This window comes from Diceros bicornis, chromosome 37 (genome assembly GCF_020826845.1).
Source record: "Diceros bicornis minor isolate mBicDic1 chromosome 37, mDicBic1.mat.cur, whole genome shotgun sequence".
NCBI classification, from domain to species: domain Eukaryota; kingdom Metazoa; phylum Chordata; class Mammalia; order Perissodactyla; family Rhinocerotidae; genus Diceros; species Diceros bicornis.
The window spans coordinates 16,987,609-17,006,850 of NC_080776.1; the positions used below are offsets into that span (position 1 = coordinate 16,987,609).

The 19,242-nt window shown below is 38.3% G+C and overlaps 1 protein-coding gene across 2 annotated transcripts in view; it reads left to right on the forward strand.

The window, feature by feature from the left end:
- Positions 1-19,242, forward strand: part of DAW1 (dynein assembly factor with WD repeats 1) — a 50,130-nt gene that overhangs the window by 15,659 nt on the left and 15,229 nt on the right. For both annotated transcript variants that reach the window (XM_058533142.1, XM_058533141.1), the window contains exons 4-10: positions 652-710; positions 3,295-3,417; positions 7,147-7,246; positions 11,159-11,266; positions 14,649-14,755; positions 15,650-15,752; positions 16,516-16,630. In XM_058533142.1, the coding sequence (XP_058389125.1) occupies positions 652-710; positions 3,295-3,417; positions 7,147-7,246; positions 11,159-11,266; positions 14,649-14,755; positions 15,650-15,752; positions 16,516-16,630 (715 nt within the window). The remainder of the gene's footprint in view (positions 1-651; positions 711-3,294; positions 3,418-7,146; positions 7,247-11,158; positions 11,267-14,648; positions 14,756-15,649; positions 15,753-16,515; positions 16,631-19,242) is intronic.

Genomic DNA, 19,242 nt, shown 5'->3' on the forward strand with positions numbered 1-19,242 from the left:
ATTTAACTTCAAATATGAGCTCTATAACTAGCGAGACCTCATAGTTCATCCTCCAAAGGGAATGTTTTTGATAGTGAAAGGGGGCACTATTAGTAGTTATACTCGGGGAGCAGACATAATTGGGACTGTCTCAGCCTAGCCAATCACTCTATCAATAAACAAACTATCCAATTTAAGCATATTCGTTCAATAATATGTCAATGGTAGACAATGTAGGGATTGAAATCCTGACTCTAAAGGAGCTTTAGGATTCAAAAAGTAGTAGTACATTGTAGAATCTATGTTTGAAATATGTTTAATGTATTTCCTCTATACACTGTTCATACAAAACCGTGTGCAATATGTAAAAGAAAACATTGTAATTAGTGCTATTTGGTATCTTCTTTAATAGCCATAATTTGTCTTAAAGGCAAATTGATGGAAAACACAGATACAATTATGTTTTTGTAATTATTTGTAACTATCAAATGTATTATCCGTCTCCATAATAAACAGTACAAGGTACTTTTTCTCATTTGTTCAGATATTGGATATTGTCCATTTATTATGTATAATTAAGGCAAACTTGAATGTCTTCATTGGTTTGAATTTAAATTAATGAGTTAAACCAAACTTTCAGTTTAAAACAAGTGGTGTTTTCTTTCGTTGAAGGTTCTCAGAGCACATATACTGCCGTTGACTAATGTTGCACTTAATAAATCGGGCTCTTGGTAAGGTTCTCTATTTATTTAAAACATTTTTTTATTAGACTTTCTTTCTAGAGCAGTTTTAGGTTCATAGAAAATTTGAGTGGAAAATACAGAGATTGCCCATATACTCCCTGCTCCCACACATTCATAGCCTCCCCCACTATCAACATCCCCCACAGAGGCCTACGATTGCTACAGTTGATGAACCTACATTGACACATCATTATCACAAGACCGTAGTTTACATTAGGGTTCACTCTTGGTGCTGTCCATTCTATGGGTTTGACAAATGTATGATGTGTATCCACCATTATAGTATCACACAGAACAGCTTCACTGCCCTAAGATTCATCTGCGCTCTGCCTATTTATTTCCATTTCTATTCTTTATTTCTGATTTTTAACAATCAAGGGATAAATTTTTTTTTAAATAAAAATTACATATATTTAAGGTGTACAACATGATGATTTGATATATATATATGTAGTGAAATAATTACTAGGGTCAAGCTAATTAACATATCTTCTCACAATTACCATTTTTTGTGTGAGTGTGGTGAAAACACTTGAAATCTACTCTCTTACCATATTTCCAATATTCAATACAGTATTATTAACTGTAGTCATCATGCCATACATTAGATCTCTAGACTTATTCATCCTACGTAACTGCAACTTTGTATCCTTTAGCCAACATCTCCCCATTTCTCCCACTCGCCAGCCCCTGGTAACTACCGTTCTACTCCCTGCTTCTGTGAGTTCAACTTTCTTTTTTTTTAGATGCCACATATAAGTGAAATTATACTATATTTGTCGGTCTGTGTGTGGCTTATTTCACTTAGCATAATGTCCTCCAGGTTCATCCATGTTGTCACAAATGGCAGGATTTCCTTCTTTCTCATGGCTGGATAATATTCCTTTATTTTACACCACATTTTTTTTTTTTTATCTTTTCATCCCTTGACGGACACTTAAATTGTTTCCATGTCTTGGCTACTGTGAAAAATGCTGCAGTGAACATGAGTGCAGATATCTCTATGAGATCCTGATTTCATTTCCTTTGGATGTATACCCAGAAGTGGGATTGCTGGATCATATGGTAGTTCTATTTTTTAATTTTGGGGGGAACCACCATACTGTCTTCCATAATGACTGTCTCAATTTACTTTCCCAAAGAAGCTAGGAGGAAAATATCTAGAGGAGAATCAGAGATACACTGCCTTGTCAACCTTCCTACTGAGTTGAGTTTACATATCAGAGTTTGTTTTCACTTTTTATCACTACCACTTGATATTCAATCTGGCTTTTCAATTTTGTACATTTTTTTTCCTGTTAGGGAAATATCTTTGCTAATGGAATATTTAAGGAATAACTAAGATACTGTTATTTGGAGTTAAAATATTAGAGGTCAATATACTAACTATTCCTGTAGTAGAACAGTCATGTTAAAGGATTTTTAAATGTTAAACAAATATTTATTGAATACTTACTAGTGTGCCAGTCATTGTTCCAGGTCCTGGGGATGATGGTGGTAAACTCACAAATATAAAAGAAATGGGTAGAAAGACTAGCAAATATAAAAGAAACAATCCAGTTCTTCAGAGACTAGTGAGAAGGTGAGTGTGACTGGTCAGGATGTGCTTTTGGGAGCAGTTGAGATTCCCAGAGATGGCCAAGGACGCTGGCCTTGTAGACCATGAGAAGTTTGAATTTACCTCTAGATTGCTAGGAAGCCATTTGAGGAACGTTAAAAAATAACTCCAATTTCCGCGAGGAAAATATTTGATTTGTAAGGGCCATGTGTGAGCCAAGACCCATTAGAAGATGGTTTCACTTATTTAGGCAAGAGATGGAGGCAATGGAGCTGGTGAGAGATGGCCGTACTAGGGATGTATTTTGAGATTGTGCTAACAGAATTTACTAATAGCTTGTGGGCGGGTTGTGAGGGAAAGAGGGGAATAGAAGATGATGCTAGGATTTTATGGTCTGACCAACTGGAAGGATGATACTGTTAATTGAGCTATAGTAGAGTTTCAGAAGATGTTATTTATTATTAACATTATTTAATTATATAGTTATTGATATTATGAGAATAATTCTTGGCAGGATTATTCTTTATTTAGCGACTCATTTTTGGGTTTGGGATAAAATTGGGCAGTTTCTAAGTCAAAGGATTTAGATATTGTTCCCAACTTAACTGTTTGTTCTGCATACACAATTTCCATCATAAAAAATAACAAGGTAGGGGCCGGCCCTGTGGCGTAGCGGCTAAGTGTGTGCACTCCGCTGCTGGCCGCCCTGGTTCAGATCCCGGGCGCACACCGATACACCGCTTGTCAGGCCATGCTGTGGCGGCATCCCATATAAAGTGGAGGAAGATGGGCACAGATGTTAGCCCAGGGCCAGTCTTCCTCAGGAAAAAAGAGGAGGATTGGCATGGATGTTAGCTCAGGGCTGATCTTCCTCACAAAAACAAAACAAAACAAAACAAAACAAAACAAAACAAAAACAAGGTAAATGGGTTAGTATCCTGCACATAAAAAAGGAGATCTTGATTAACACACTGCTATTCTCGCCCTGGGATTTATTTATATTCCTTGTGTTAGCTTTATCACAGGAAGCTATGATCGGACATGCAAACTCTGGGACACTGCATCTGGAGAGGAGCTGCACACTCTGGAGGGGCACAGAAATGTGGTTTATGCCATAGCATTCAACAATCCTTATGGGTAAAAAGACATTCATTCATTCACTTATTCCTTAATTAATCCATTAATTCATCCCTTACTCCATCTATTGGGAGAGGAGAGGAAGAAGACACAGAATTGAAATTTATTGAGTGCTTGATGTGTGATTTGAAAGCCTTTTAAACACCTCCTTCAGTGCTTAGAGGAGCTTTGGGATAGGTATTACTGTCCTCGGATAAAGTATATAAAGTTCAAGCACCCTTCCCAGGATCATATGGTAGTTAAGAAGAGAGCTACATTTCAAGGTTGAGCAAGGCTGACTCTCTGCCCTTGGGGGTTCTCTGGCAGGCAGCTCCTACTGATGTTATAGCACTGGGCTGATGCTTCTGGAGAATGCAGGGATACATAGTATGGTTTACTTTGTTGGAAAGTTAGTTTACAGTCTTACCAGGTAGAAAAAAGTACGTATAGTAACATGCTAAGTACCAAATACAATAGAAGCATTTTTAAACCAACCTCTAGTTACCCAATTCAATTGAGTTACCAACATTTTCTATCCTTCTGTGCGACATACTGATACTCGTGGCTCCCTGAATGCTTGCAGCAACTAGGCTACCCACTGGTATGCTTAACTTCTCTTCCCACTGGTTGGGCTGTAAGCTAATCAAGAGTTAGTTGTATTTGTCCACAAACCTGCTTATGTTGGTTGTGCTTTCAATTGTAATTATGTAATTTAATATGTAATTTAATTAAATACTGCTTAAACTAATGAAATACGAGTGTGAAAATAAAGCTGTTGTTTCTGTGAAAACATAGATAAGGTAAATCTTTGAAAAATTGTTACTAAGTAAAGTTGTAGATGAGACCAATGTAAAAATTAGAAAACCTATTGTAAAAATTTAGAAAAATTTGGCACTCAAATTTTCTGCAAGTGTGTTTAAGTTCTTTAAGTTCTCATTCTACTTTAAAGAAAAGAAAATTGGAAATTATAGAGGTTGGGCATGATTTCTGTAAGACAGATAATGAACTCCAATTAGTTGAAAAGGCCTTGACCTCTTGTCAAAAGATTGGCAGATGGATGTATATATTTGAGTAAAAATTTTTAGCCTGTGTATCTTTTTTGTGATTGGCCACTTGAATTGACTTTTCTCATTAACCAAGTGAGTTCAACAAATATGTTTCTTTTACTGCAGTGTTATGATGACTAGAACAAAGCAGTGAATGGTTTAAAAGTTAAGAGGAGGAAGAGATCATGGTGATTTCTCCTGGTTGGGGTCTTTAAGGATGCTGTGAGACTAAAGCGTAAGCATGAAAGATGGAAGGTGGAGAGAGGGGTGGTGAGGACACCCTGGGCCAAGGGACCTTAGCAGCCCCGTGTTACAGGTGGGATTTCATCAGGTAGGCTCAGCGGCCAGTCTTTCTGGTGAACGTATCATGTGAGAAATAGATGGGTGAGGTCAGACCATTCTGTGTAGTTTGAACTCTGTTCTGGGGGACTGAGTCACCATGAAAGGTTTATGAACAAAAGAGTGACACAATGAAAGTGCTATTTCAGGATTGCTCTGGCAGAGAGAAGGGGTCAGGGGTTTGGGGGTGGGAAGAAATAGTAGGCAAGGAGGTTAGTTAGGAGGCAGATACAGTAATACAGTTGTGAGATGATGGAAACAGTCTAAGATAGTGGCAGAGGCAATAGAAGAAATTTTATAAAAATGCGATGCACTTAGAGTAGAAATTTTATACCACAAATTTTAGAAACTTATCTAAGTTACTAATGTCATTATATCTTTTTAAAAATGTAATACACTTTCAAAACACATTGTGATGGCACAAAACTTAATTGGTACATTAAAATGATTAAATATTCCAGGTAAATTACAGAAAATTTAACTTTGATGCATACATTTTTATAATGTAGAGAAGGATAATTTTTATAATACTTTATTACACCAACTTATGGTGGAAGAGAAAGATTTTATTGAAATTATAAATGACACTGTTTTACTTCTAGTATAATTCCTACTTTAATTGCAATGTTATTTAAAGGATTTTAAAGGTATGTTCTGTATAATATAGTACCATCTCCTTTAATAGTCTACTTAACAGACATAACATTTTTGGATGTCTATCTGAGAACTAGGTTTTCTGGGGATGGAGAGGTGAGGAACACTCCTTCACTTTCTGGTTATTCTATTGAATTCTACTAGGTGTCCCTGATGAAAAACCAACTTGTCCAGTGACATAGTCTGTTGATTTATGTATGGGTTAAAGCAGTGATTTCCATTGCACTTGGAGGCATTGGGATTTTAATGGAGTGAATTCAAGAGAACCACCAAAGAATAAGAGGGAGTGTGTGTGTGTGTGTGTGCACGCGTGTGTGTGAGCGAGAGAGAGAAACAAACTTCAACCAATTTAGTGTTTATATGTTTTATACATTAGATCAGCAGTAAGCTTTGATTCAATAAAGTAATTCTAAAAAACATTGAAGTTAGTAAATCTTTTATAATCTGATGTCATATGGATATAGAGAACAGTATGTGATAGAACAGAAAATGATCAAGAAACAATAGCAACTTGAGACCGACATGTTTGAGGGGCAGGAAGGATGGAAAGTGGAAGGCGGGAACAGATGAAGAACTCGTAGGGCTTTCAGTCTATCTTGAGCAGAAGTTGAAAGACAGCAGCAGCTGATGGAAAAATGCCTTAGACTGGACGTCAAAGGAGAGAGCCGGTGCAGAGACTCTGGGTGGAAATCCAGCCTTGTGTGTTTGGAAGCTTTGACGGGGGGATGAGTATTCCCCACGGCAAGCTGTCCCCAGAGCATGGACAGAAAGGGCCTTGCTTCCCTTTAGTATTAGAGACCACGGAAGTACTATGTGGGTGGCCTGAGAACAAAGGAGAGAAGGAAGGTGTCACTGTTAGTCTGGACAAATATAAATCCTGCAACTGTGCTGAGCATTTATAATTTGCTTTGGGATTATGTATTTTGGGTCTTAAGACCCCTCACACTTTTGGGCAAGGAACTTGCACTGTAAATGGTGACCCAATTGGGTGAACATTTTGGTGACTTGCTATATAAAGGACAGCTAGGGGACAAGGGTAAAGGAAAATATTTTAGTTCCATGATCAAAAGCTTAACAGGCTATTCTAGTCTTATCCGTTGGGTGTTGACAGTAGCCTTGCTCCACAGTAAACACGAAACATTCTTGTTTGAAAAGGACTAAAGTCTTTATCATTTCTCGTCTCTAAACTCTCTTTCTTGTTCAAAGACCTTACAGGTGGAATAACATAGGTATTATTTTCCCAAGGAGACACTCACCGTCTAACTTCTCAAAACTTTATCTAGCTATATGGTTAATTGGATTTATATCTTTTCAGTTTTCTTCTTTTAAATTCAATGTTATCCTTTTCAGTAGACATACTAACAGAGTTTTTCTATGTTTATACAACTCATATTATACATTATTTTCATTTGTTAATAATTTCTAAACTAAATCTTTTACCATATTCACTGTGCTCATTTAAAAGATTTTTGTAATCCTAAACATATACCTTTAATGTAAAATCTTTAAAATTAAACATGTAAACTGATATCATTAAAAAATTAGACCTTTATTTTGCTATCCACTGAAACAAATATAGGATTGCTTATTGCTTTAAAAGTGAAGTAAACTTCGGAGTAGACAGAGATCCATGTGTTAATATCTGTCTTAATTCAGTGTGTGGTATACTATGGTTGGATTTGATTTCAAATTTTTTTTTTTCAAATTTTAGTGACAAAATTGCTACTGGGTCCTTCGATAAGACTTGTAAACTGTGGAGTGTAGAAACAGGAAAATGTTACCATACCTTTAGGGGTCATACGGCAGAAATAGTGAGTACATTTATTTTATTTTGTTTTTTATGTTGCTGTTCTTCTTTAAAAAATTTTTTCTTTTGTTTTTAATAGACTTTATTTTCTAGAGCAGTTTTAGGTTCACAGTGAGATTGAGAGGAAGGTACAGAGATTTCCCATATACTCCCTGCCTCTCCTCCACACAGCATGCCTCACTACCAACATGCCCCTCTACCAACACCCCCCACCAGGGTGGTACATTTGTTACAATTGATGAACCAATGTTGACACATCATTGCAATTTCTTTTTAGGATTCCATTGTAAAATTAATGTGGTTCTACCTTCATAATTAATTTTAAAATGTCATCCAGTATTTTAGGTCTATGTATATTTTATATAGTGGTGTTGATATAATTCACAAACTACTCTAGTTTTAATATCTTGCAGATATGCTGCATTGACTAATTAGACATGTAATGTGATAAGTATAAGAGTACAATATCCACCCTGACTTTTTCTTTTTCATTTATTTGTCTTTAATGGACTCACTCGATGAAGGTTGATGAAATTCTTAAAATAGCTTTTAAAATAAGTTTTTTATATCATGTAAAATATTGAGGCTAATGGTTTTCCAGATATCATTAGAACTAAATTTGCATGAATAGGTTGATACTCTCAATAGCTTTCACTATTGGGAAGCCCTTGCCCTTGGCCAACTCTGTGTTACATCTTATAACAATTAGTGAGGTAATTGGCACCCTATGGAACAAGTGATAGGTTTTAAAAATAAACAGCCTGCTTATTTTAGGAGTGAAATCTGTTTATATACATACTTCAAGTTCCTGGTATATTCATCCAACAAGAGCTCATGCTATGTTTGAGATACTTTGCTAGACACTGGGGATATTGCAGTGAAAAATTGTAACTGACCCTTTAATGACACTCATTGTGCACAATGCACTGTTGTAAGCCCTTTACATATATTAGCTTGGTTGTGCCTCATAACAACCCTATGAGGTAGATATATCCCCATTTTACAGTTGAAGATACTGAGGCATAGAGAGCTTAAGTAACTTGCCAAAGGTCATAAGAAAAGCATAATCCTCGTTCTGAAAGTGTGGCCATGTTTCCACTTCCCTTGGATTTTGAAAAGGTTTTCTCTATATTTAGTTCCTAGGAAGACATCCATATTTTTCATGGTCAACAACATCAATCCAATAAATATTTACTAAATATTGACTGTGTGAGAAATTCTGGCCTATGTGCTTGGGATTCCAAATAGAATCAGACATAGTTCTTGCTCTCTAGGGATTTTGTGGTATAGTAGAAGGAGTAGAGATGTCAGTGAGTAAGTTCAAAGACATGTTGTAGGTGTGCTAGAAGTTGGCAGGAGTTCAGTGAGGGCACAGAGGGGAGCAGTCAAGTCTCCTTGGCCAGGGAGGGTGTTCAGGAAAGACTTTGCAGAGAAGTGGCACCTGTATTCCAGGCAGAGGGAGCTGCACCGGCAAATGCCCAGAGGAAGTGTGCAACAGTGGCACGTGCTTGAAAGCTCACGTGGCTGTGTGTGGCAGAGTGTGTTTTCCAACCTTCCCCGGTGATGACATGCAGCACACTGTGGGGAGCTGCCTGCTGCCCATGGTTGGAGGTGACAGGCAAGGATCCCTGGTGCTGCCCAGCTGCCTGGGTTAAGGGTGTCAGTGTGTTGGCACACCTGAAACCCATTCAAAGCCAGACCATAGGGTGTGCATGATTGAAGTGGTAGAGGCAGACAAGGCCATATTACAGATTTATAGAGGGTCTCATATGCTGGGCTAAGGAATTTGGACTTTATCCTGTAGATAATGCCATACTGTTGAGACTTTTCAGCTGAGAGATGGCGTGGTCAGTTTTGCTCTTTGGAAAGATCATTTTTTGGCAGTGCGAAGGAGAAATGGGAAGTAGGTAAGATCAGAAGTATGGACCACTTGGGGATCTTGTTGCAGTCCAAGCAAAAATGATGAAGGCCTGTCATGAGGCAGGTGATGAGAATGTGAGAGAGGTTAGAGGGTGGAGGATAGAAATAGGTTACTAAGTAGATATGAGGCATGAAGGAAAAGGAGAACCAGGATGGTTCCCTGATTTCAGGCCTGGGCAACTGGCAGTGTCATTCACCATTCTGTATGAAAAAGAGGAGGAGCAGGTTTGCTTCCTATGATTCTTGTGTCTTAGACAGATGGATAAAAGCCGTGTGCTATCCAAATAGAGGCATCCATTTGGCACTTGGCTCTTTGGGGCTGAACTGGGCAGTGAGGTCCAGGAAGGAGACGTAGATGGTGTGTCCCTGTCATCTGGGTGGTAGTAGAAACCACTGAGCAATTGAACTGCCCCAAGGGAAAGGTAGAGTATGGGGAGAAGACTGATGGAATCTTGGGAAGATAGAGAAGAGAAACCTTCAAAAGATACAAAAAAAGAGATAAGAAGTAAGAGAAGAAAAGCAGAGCACTGTCAAAGCCATCAAGAAGGAAGAAAATATCGAGAACCTCAGGGAGGTTAAGTGGGATAACCGACCAAGCCTCTTGGATTGGACATTTAGCCAGTGGTTTCAGTAGAGTTGAAGAATGGAAGATGGGTGAACAGTGAGTGATGGTAGATTATTTTTTAAAGGGATTTGGTTGTAAAGGGAAATAAGGTAGTTAAAAGGGGATACATAGAGTCAAGGGAGGATTTGTTTTTATGTGGGAAAAGCTCAAGCATGTTTATAGGCCACTGGGAAGGATGTAGTCTTAGAGGGAAGGAAAAGCACATCTCTCCTAGAGTGTGTTAGAATGGGCGAAGGGATCTCTCTGAGACTGAAGTAAAGGAAGGTGAGGGCCAGGTGAGGAAATTCCCACCTGATAAAGGAATTTTCTCAGGGAAGTAGTAGGAGGCCGAGTTATCTGTTGAGGAAGGATGAGGACAGGAGTGGGGGCAAGACTCGGGAATGGGAGGATGTGTGGAGCCAGAGGCATGTTAAACAAAGTGGGGGATGGTGCTGAGGACACAGTTGAGGACAGAAGGCATGAATGAGCAACACCAGTAATCTGCTATGCCAGTTTCTTAAGCTGCCTTGGCTGAGTGATGAGGTAGTGAGGGCAAATGAGTGGATAAAATGTCAGCTTGATGTAAGTTGTTAGGAGCCTTATGGAGGGTACAGTTGAAAGACAAAACTAACAGTGTTGAGGATGCTGGTAGGAGTGATGCTTCCAGGGTGTCAATTGAATGGGGATGATGGACTAGGAGAAAAGGAAGGGATCTCAATGAGTTGGAAGATATCTTGGTTGGGGAAGGGGGTGTGGTAAGGAAGAGAGAAATCTGAAATATCGGGAAGTTGCAACTAGAGATTGATGTCTTGGCAGTGAATCTTCTAGAGAAGGTGATGTCAAGGTCCAGGGGGTGGTGATGGGAGTGATTATGAAAAGAAGTCCAGGATCATGGGTCTGGGGGTGTTGGATGGATGGCCCACACAAAGGCCTCCTAAGGACTTAGAGTGGAGACTATGAGCCAATAGCCAAAGTCCTTGGTGAGTGAGGGGGTGTGATTGAAAGAACTGTGATGACAGCAACAAGGAAGATGGGAGCCAGCCAGCATGAATCTCAGAGCAAAGCATGAATGGGAGCCAGCATGCATGAATCTCAAAGCAATGGGTTTGATTTTGTTCCTGTTCTTCTGTGGTCTGGAAGTGGCAAGGGAGCCAGTGCCCCTGCAAGCCTGAGCCGGGTGACGAGGAAGAACAAGCAGCCTCTTCTCAAGAGGAGAAGGCTTCAGGATTCCACCTGCAGATAGCAGGATCCTCATATTTGGTATGGTGCTGGCTATTGTACAGGGAATTAGGCTGAATCTGCTAAGGTAATTGCATCTTGGAGCTTTTCTATATAAAACTAACAATTTAAACCTCTATCTTTCTAAAACCTCTTCCATTTCATGTAATTCAGGTGTGTTTATCATTCAATCCTCAAAGCACATTGGTGGCTACCGGAAGTATGGACACAACAGCCAAATTATGGGACATTCAGAATGGAGAGGAAGTGTTCACTTTAACAGTATGTTAATAATGTTAATACCTTCAAGAATTCTACATTTTCATTAGCTTTTCCTTAGGATAAGTCTATTATTTGTGTTTTTTTCCAATTATTTTATTGAGATCATAATGGTTTATAACATCGTGCAATTTCAGGTGTACATTATTTTATTTCGATTACTGTATAGACTGTATCGTGCTCACCACCAGTAGTCTAATTTTCATCTGTCACCACGCGTATGAGCCCCTTTACGCTTTCGCCTATCCCCCAGCCCCCTTACCCTCTGGTAACCACTAATCTGTTTTCTTTATCCATGTGTTTGTTTATCTTCCACATGTGAGTGAAATTGTGCAGTATTTGTTTTTCTCTGTCTGGCTTATTTCACTTAACATCATATCCTCAAGGTCTATCCATGTTGTTGCAAAGGGGATGATTTTTCCTCTTTTATGCCTGAGTAGTATTCCATTGTATATATATACCACATTTTCTTTATCCCTTCATCCATAGAAGGGTGCTTGTGTTGCTCCCAGGTCTTAGCTATTGTGAATAATGCTGCAATAAACGTATGGGTGCATAAATCTCTTTGGATTGTTGATTTCAAGTTCTTTGGATAAATACTCAGTAGTGGGATAGCTGGATTGTATGGTATTTCTATTTTTAATTTTTTGAGAAATCTCCATACTGTTTTCCATAGAGGCTGCACCAGTTTGCATTCCCACTGGCAGTGTATGAGGGTTCCCTTTTCTCTACATCCTCTCCAACATGTGTTATTTTTTGTCTTGGTAGTTATAGCCATCCTGACAGGTGTAAGGTGAGCCAAGAACATACAATGGAGAAAGGAAAGTCTCTTTGATAAATGATGTTGAGAAAACTGGACAGCCACATGCAAAAGAGTGAAAGTAGACCCTTATCTTGCACTAGACACAAAAATTAACTCATAATGGATTAAGGACTTGGATGTAAGACATGAAACCAAAAACTCCTAGAAGAAAATATAGGCAGTACTCTCTTTGACATCGGTCTTAGCAGTATCTTTTTGAATACCATGTCTACTCAGGCAAGGGAAACAAAAGAAAAAATAAACAAATGGGACTACATCAGGCTAAAAAGCTTCTGCAAGGCAAAGGAAACCATGAACAAAATGAAAAGATAACCCACCAATGGGGAGAAAATATTTGCAAATCATATATCCGACAAGGGGTTAATTTCCAAAATATTTAAAGATTTCATACAACTCAACAACAAAAAAACAAACAACCAGATCAAAAAATGGGCAGAGGATATGAACATCTTTCCAGAGAAGACATCCAGATGGCCAACATGCCCATGAAAAGATGTTCAGCATCACTAATTATTAAAGAAATGCAAATCGAAACTACAATGAGCTATCACCTTTGTGTTGTTTTTTTAATTTGGAATTTTATTACAAAATTAGCTCTCAGTTAGAAGATGCTTTTGAGTTATTTGTTTTCAGACTGGAGTGAGAGAGTGTTCCAGTTGGTTTGCTGGCTACTCCGAAAGACTCAGATGGAAATCTGGGGAAGCCAGCTGAGCTTTTATTTTGACTAGCTTCAGACTGTAAGCCATACCAACTGTAGCTTAAAACATGTCATCATCCATCTGGCTAAAAGCAAAGTAGGTGGAGGCTGGGACTTTTTGGAAGAGGCAGAACTGGAGAACCTTGCCGGGAGATTCCTTAAAGGGATGACGGTCAACAGCTCTGCTCTACCCTCCAGTCTTAGAAACCTCCTGTGGTACGAAGCCTGAAATGACAAGAGACAAGTGGCAGGAGGTGAAAAGGCCGGAGGGCACTGCCCAGAGTAACAGTTGGTTGTGTATCTCCACAGGGGCCATTGTCTGTCACTGCTGCAACACGCTGAGCGCCCTCCTCTGACCTGCTGCCCTCTGCTTCTTCCCACCCCAGCCCAAACCGCCAAACAAAAGCAGGGCAGTTCTCTGTGGCGATCAGTGGGAACAGATGGATGGGAAATCCGGTTTTCTTATCCTTTCAAGTTATAAATTAGTTAAAAACATAGGACCTCTTTTTTAGGAGAGGTATTTTTAAGAAAGTTAAAAATTGGACTGAAAAAAAAAACAAAAGGGAAAAAGCACTGTTTTTAACTAACACCAAGAAATTTTTTTCCTTAAATCAGAGTGCCGAGCATGATTAATTAATATAAGTATGGTCTTTCTGATCTTCGTTCTCATCTTTTCTGTGGGTCACTGCTTCTTTACTTCTTTTTTCAGACAGATGCCTAAGAGCATCCTAAGGGACGCGTCCTGCTCTTGTACCTACACCTGTCTGCCACCAAAGAATACATTTGTTTTGTGTGATCAGAATTTCAACATTCAGGGCCGGCCCCGTGGCTTAGCGGTTAGGTGCGCGCGCTCCGCTACTGGCGGCCCGGGTTCGGATCCTGGGCGCGCACCGACGCACTACTTCTCTGGCTATGCTGAGGCCGCGTCCCACATACAGCAACTAGAAGGATGTGCAGCTATGACCTACAACTATCTACGGGGGCTTTGGGGGACAAAAAGGAGGAGGATTGGCAATAGATGTTAGCTCAGAGCCGGTCTTCCTCAGCAAAAAGAGGAGGATTAGCACGGATGTTAGCTCAGGGCTGATCTTCCTCCACACACAAAAAAATAAAAATAAAAATAAATAGAATTTCAAGGTTCAGCTACATTTAATTTTTGTCATTTGGAACCAACCAGAAATTTAATCCGTAAATGAACTCTAGTGTTATTTAAAAAAGTAATTATGTTGATTTACTAAAAGAATTAGGAAAACGAGGGATATACTCCAAGCAGAATCTAATGCAGAGAGGGGCTCCTCTCTGCATACTCCACATGCAGTTTGATTCGTCAGCCCTAGACTGTAACCAGGTGAAAGTCAGGCCAAAGGCCAGATATTTATTAATTAATTTATATTAAATTATTATAACAATTTCCCTTTTAAAAAGTTAACTTTATTTCATAATATTTTTCTTTTGCCTGTCACCTATTATTAGCCCATAAAACATACAGCCCTCCTTAGTGTTTCCAAGAAGATGTGAAAGAAGCCCTCTGATTTCCTAAAAGACACCCTCTTCCTTTCTTTACAAAAGCAAAAACAGCTTAATTGAGTTAAAACTGACTTACTTTTAAGTGTCTGCCAATTTTTAGTAAACCTAAAGAATTGTGCAACCATCGGCAAAATCTAGTTTTAGAGCATTTCCGTCACCCCAAAAAGAAGCCTCATGCCCTTTTGCAGTCACTCCTCATTCCCACCCCAGCCAACCACTAATCTCTTTCTCCCAAATAGCTTTGCCTTTTCTGGCATTTTCTTTTAAGCTATGATATTGTACATTTGTAGAACTTGCTTTATCTACAGGTACACATGATGATGTCTGCTCTCTTTTAGGGACATTCAGCTGAAATCATCTCCTTGTCCTTTAACACCTCAGGAAACAGAATCATCACAGGGTCTTTTGATCACACAGTCGCAGTGTGGGATGCTGATACTGGAAGGTATTCTTAGTTTTTAAGAATTTTTTAACCTGGATCAAAGGATTACGAAGACAATGTTTGTTATTAGTTAAATCTTGTACCTATTAACTCTGCTCTGGATTCCGTGGGAATAGGACATACTGAAAATGATGAATTCACTCTTTAATGCTGTTTCTGATCCACAAAAAATACGTGATTTCTCAGAATTCTGAAGCAATAATGCCAAACAGCAACATAAAAGGAGAATGTTAGCAATAGTCTGGTTATATAGCTATTATTTATTCCATGTACTATGTAATCAAATTTCAATGGCTTGTTATTATGGTAGGCATGGATAAATGATATCATGGCTAATTTCCCAAATTTAATTTAATCCAAGAACTTCAATTTCCTTCCTAATTATTTTTAGTCTTAGTTGCTAAGAAGTTAACTAAATTAGCCTATTTGTGTTGTAAAACTCCACACTTGGACTTGCCTGCATTTTGACAGAGGGGCTAATTATCATGAGTACCCATCTAGATGAATGCAACAGGAAGTCAGGGAGAAGGAAGGGCCCTTCAGACATTTGATGGTTAGTTTCTGAACTACCAGGGGTCTGCTTATCTGGTGTAAGAAAGCTTCCAGAATTTCAGACTACCCTTACTACTTCTTACCCATTCTTTTCTGAAGTGTTGTCTTAAGTAATGTTATTATTTTTGATTGTTTAAAATTTAAGTATATTTGTATAGAAATGAAATTAGTAGGCTAGTTGACTCTTTTTGAGCTAGAGTAAAGCCATCTTGGTTTGGCATCAAAGACATTATTTTGGAAAAATGAAACTATAGACCCTTATACTGATGGGCTTGGCATCATTACTTGTGCATATATCCTGAAGTAAGGCATCTTTCACCAGTTTGAATCATTTGCATTTTGTAGGAAGGTCTATACCTTAATTGGGCATTGTGCTGAGATTAGCAGTGCCTTATTCAACTGGGACTGCTCTCTAATGTTAACTGGCTCTATGGACAAAACCTGCATGGTGAGCTCAAGAAATATCTCTGCTTTATAATTCTTGTGTCTGTACTTTTTACTGTGTCAGGTATTCATTGCAACACTAACAAATTTAGTAATTTGTTAATTACTAAATTAAGTGTAATTTAGTAACTAGTAATTTGCTATAAAATTAAGATATTAATTTATAAATAATAACTGGGAATTTTTAAATTTTAAGTTTCTGATACCCAAAGTTTAAAGGAATTCTTATGTAGTAAAACAATTGTAATTGATTCAAATGTATTAAAAGATCTTATCTTAAAAGGCCTTATTTTTGTTTAATGTCCCTCTATTTGTTTATTAAATTTCCATTAGAGTGAACATCAAGGAGTCGCAACACAGTGTCTCCTTGCCTGTGAGTTTCTGTTACTAAGAGCTTATGCTGTGGAATTATTATTTGATTATATACCAAATGTATTATAATTTTAATGTACTTTTCATTTTCTAGTATTGTAGTTTTAGAGCAAGCTCCTTATCATTTAGTGACCTTCTTATAAAAAGAGGACACTTCCATTCCAATCAGTGAATGTACTTTGAGATTTTTTTCCTAACGTAGTGGCGAATTTGTACCACTTGTTTTAAATTTCTGTCTCTGGTCTTCTCTGTATCCAAAGTGTGCCTTGTTAAATGGTTGGCTTTGGCATTGTCATTTAACTAGCCATAAACATGTCATAAAGACTACTTCTGGCCATCTTTGCATTTTAGACAGGAAGTCATAGTCGTCTTCTTCTTTTTTTTTTTTTAAGCAGCTATGGGATGCTACAAATGGAAAATGTGTGGCAACATTAACAGGCCATGATGATGAAATACTAGACAGCTGTTTTGATTATACTGGCAAGCTTATTGCAACTGCTTCAGCTGATGGTAGGTAATCTGTTCATATATTTAATTTATGGAGGGTTCTATGCTTTGTTTGATAACCACATATGATTCTACACTATGTCTCATCTCCCTGATGACCAGCTATGATAGAAACTATATCTGCTTTATCTCTTTGATGTCCGTGTACGTCACTACACTATGTCTGTATTATATTCTTGATATGATATGATATTCATGATAACTACATGTGATGCTATATAATGTCTGCGTCACCTCCTTGACAACAACATATGACGTTATACTAGGTCTTCCTCATCTCCTTGATAACTATATATAATGGTATATTCTGGGTCATCTCCCTGATCGTCACGCATTATGCTACACTATGTTGACCTCATCAACTTGACCACCATCAATGGTGATATAATAAATCCACATTATCTCCTTTATAACCACATGTGCTGCTCCACTATATCTAGCAAATCTTTGTGATGAACGTATATGGTGCCATGCTATACATCATCTTCTTGATTACCACTTGTGATTCTACACTATGTCTGCATCATCTTATTTAGAACCATGGGCTGGCGCTACACTATGCGTGTCTCAATTCCGTGAAGACCACATATGATGCTACAATACATCTATTGTATTGTATTGTATCTGTTGACCATGTATGCTGTTAGATTATGTCTGTCTCATCCCCCCAGGACCTAAGCTACATTATATCTGCATCATGTCCTTGAAAGTGATGTATTATACTGTGCTATGTTTTCATCCACTCCTTTAAAACCACGTTCGATCCTATGCCATATCTGCATCATATCCTTGATAACTACTTACGATGACACTACAATGTATGTTATTTCTTTGATGACAACACATTACACTACGCTACGTCTACTCCATCTGCTGGTCACCAAGTAAGATACTACGTTATGTATGCATCATCTTCCTGATCACCAATTGGGCATAATGCTGTCTGCATCATCTTCTTGATGACCATGCATAATACCCTATACTCACATCAACTTCTTAAAAACCACACTACCTGCATCATCTCCTTGGTTGCCACATATGATGTATACTATGTCGGCATCATCTCCTTGATAGCCATGTATGTTGCAGTACTAGGACTCATCTTGCTGACAAATATATATGATGCTACACTGTGTCTGCATCATCTCATTGAAAACCACATGGAATGCTATAAGATGTCTATATCATCTCATTGACAACCATCTGTATTGGTATACTATGTATACATCATGTCCTGGATGATAATTTATGATACTAAACTTTGAGTCATCCTCGTGAAAACCATATATTCCTGACAAGCATGTAAGACACTACACAATTTCTGCAACATTCCCTGACAACCCTGTATGACATTACACTATGTCTATGTCATATCCCTGTAACCATGTGTGATACTATACTGTGTCTGCCTCATCTCCTTGACAACCACGTATCATGCTGCACTCCATCTTCATCATCTCCTCGGCAAGCATATGTGATGCTATGTCACCTCATGATATCACACGACCATGTGTGATGTTATTCTGTGAGTCATCACCTTGATACTAAAGTATAATGATACACTATGTATCATCTTCCTGAAGACTACAAATAATGCTACACCACACCTATGTCATCCACCTGATGACCATGTATGAGGTTGTACTAAGTCTACATCATCCCTCTAATAACACAATGATGTCACATATGATGCTGTACGGTACATCTGATGACTATGTTTTAAGTTACACCATGACTTTGTCATCATTTAAAAACCACTTATAATGCTGAGCTCTATCTGCATCATCTCCTTGACAAGCTTGTGCGGTGCTATACTAAGTCTGCTTAATCTGCTTGGTAACCATGTGTTGATGCTATCCTGTAACACATCACCTTGATAGCCAAGTATGATGCTACACTATGTCTGTATCATCTCTCTGGAGACGAATATGATGTTATACTACATCTGCATCATCCATCTGATGACCATGTATGTTATCCCTCTAATGACCATGTATGGTGCTATATTGTGTCTATATCATATACCTGACTTCTATGTTTTAATTTACAGTCTTTGTCATCCTCTTTAAAATCATGTATGATGCTACAATATATCTTTATCTAATCCTTTATAACCATGTATGATACTCTATCATATCTGTGTCATTTCCTAGAGATCCGTATGTGATCCTGTAATATTTCTACCTCATCTCTCTGACAAATATGTCTGCAGGGTCTACTCTATCTGCATCAGTCTACATTATATCTGGATCATCTCTTTGAAATCTGCTCATGACACTGTGCTTTGTTATGTCATCTCCTTGAGTACTATGTGTGATGCTATATTGTGCGTCATCTCCGTGGTAGGCATGTATGATGTTATGCTATGTTGACAACTTCATAATCTTGTGTGATGCTACAGTGTGCCACCTCACTGATCTCCATTTATGATGCTACATTGTGATTGCATCATCTCCTTGACAACTATGTATGATGCTACCCTGTGTCTGTGTCATATCCTGATAACCACACCATCTCCTTGACAATCAAGTAAAATGCTGTGCTATTTTTGTGTCATCTCCTTAAAAACATGTATGATGTTATCCTATTTCTGTATCATGTTCTTCACAATAACA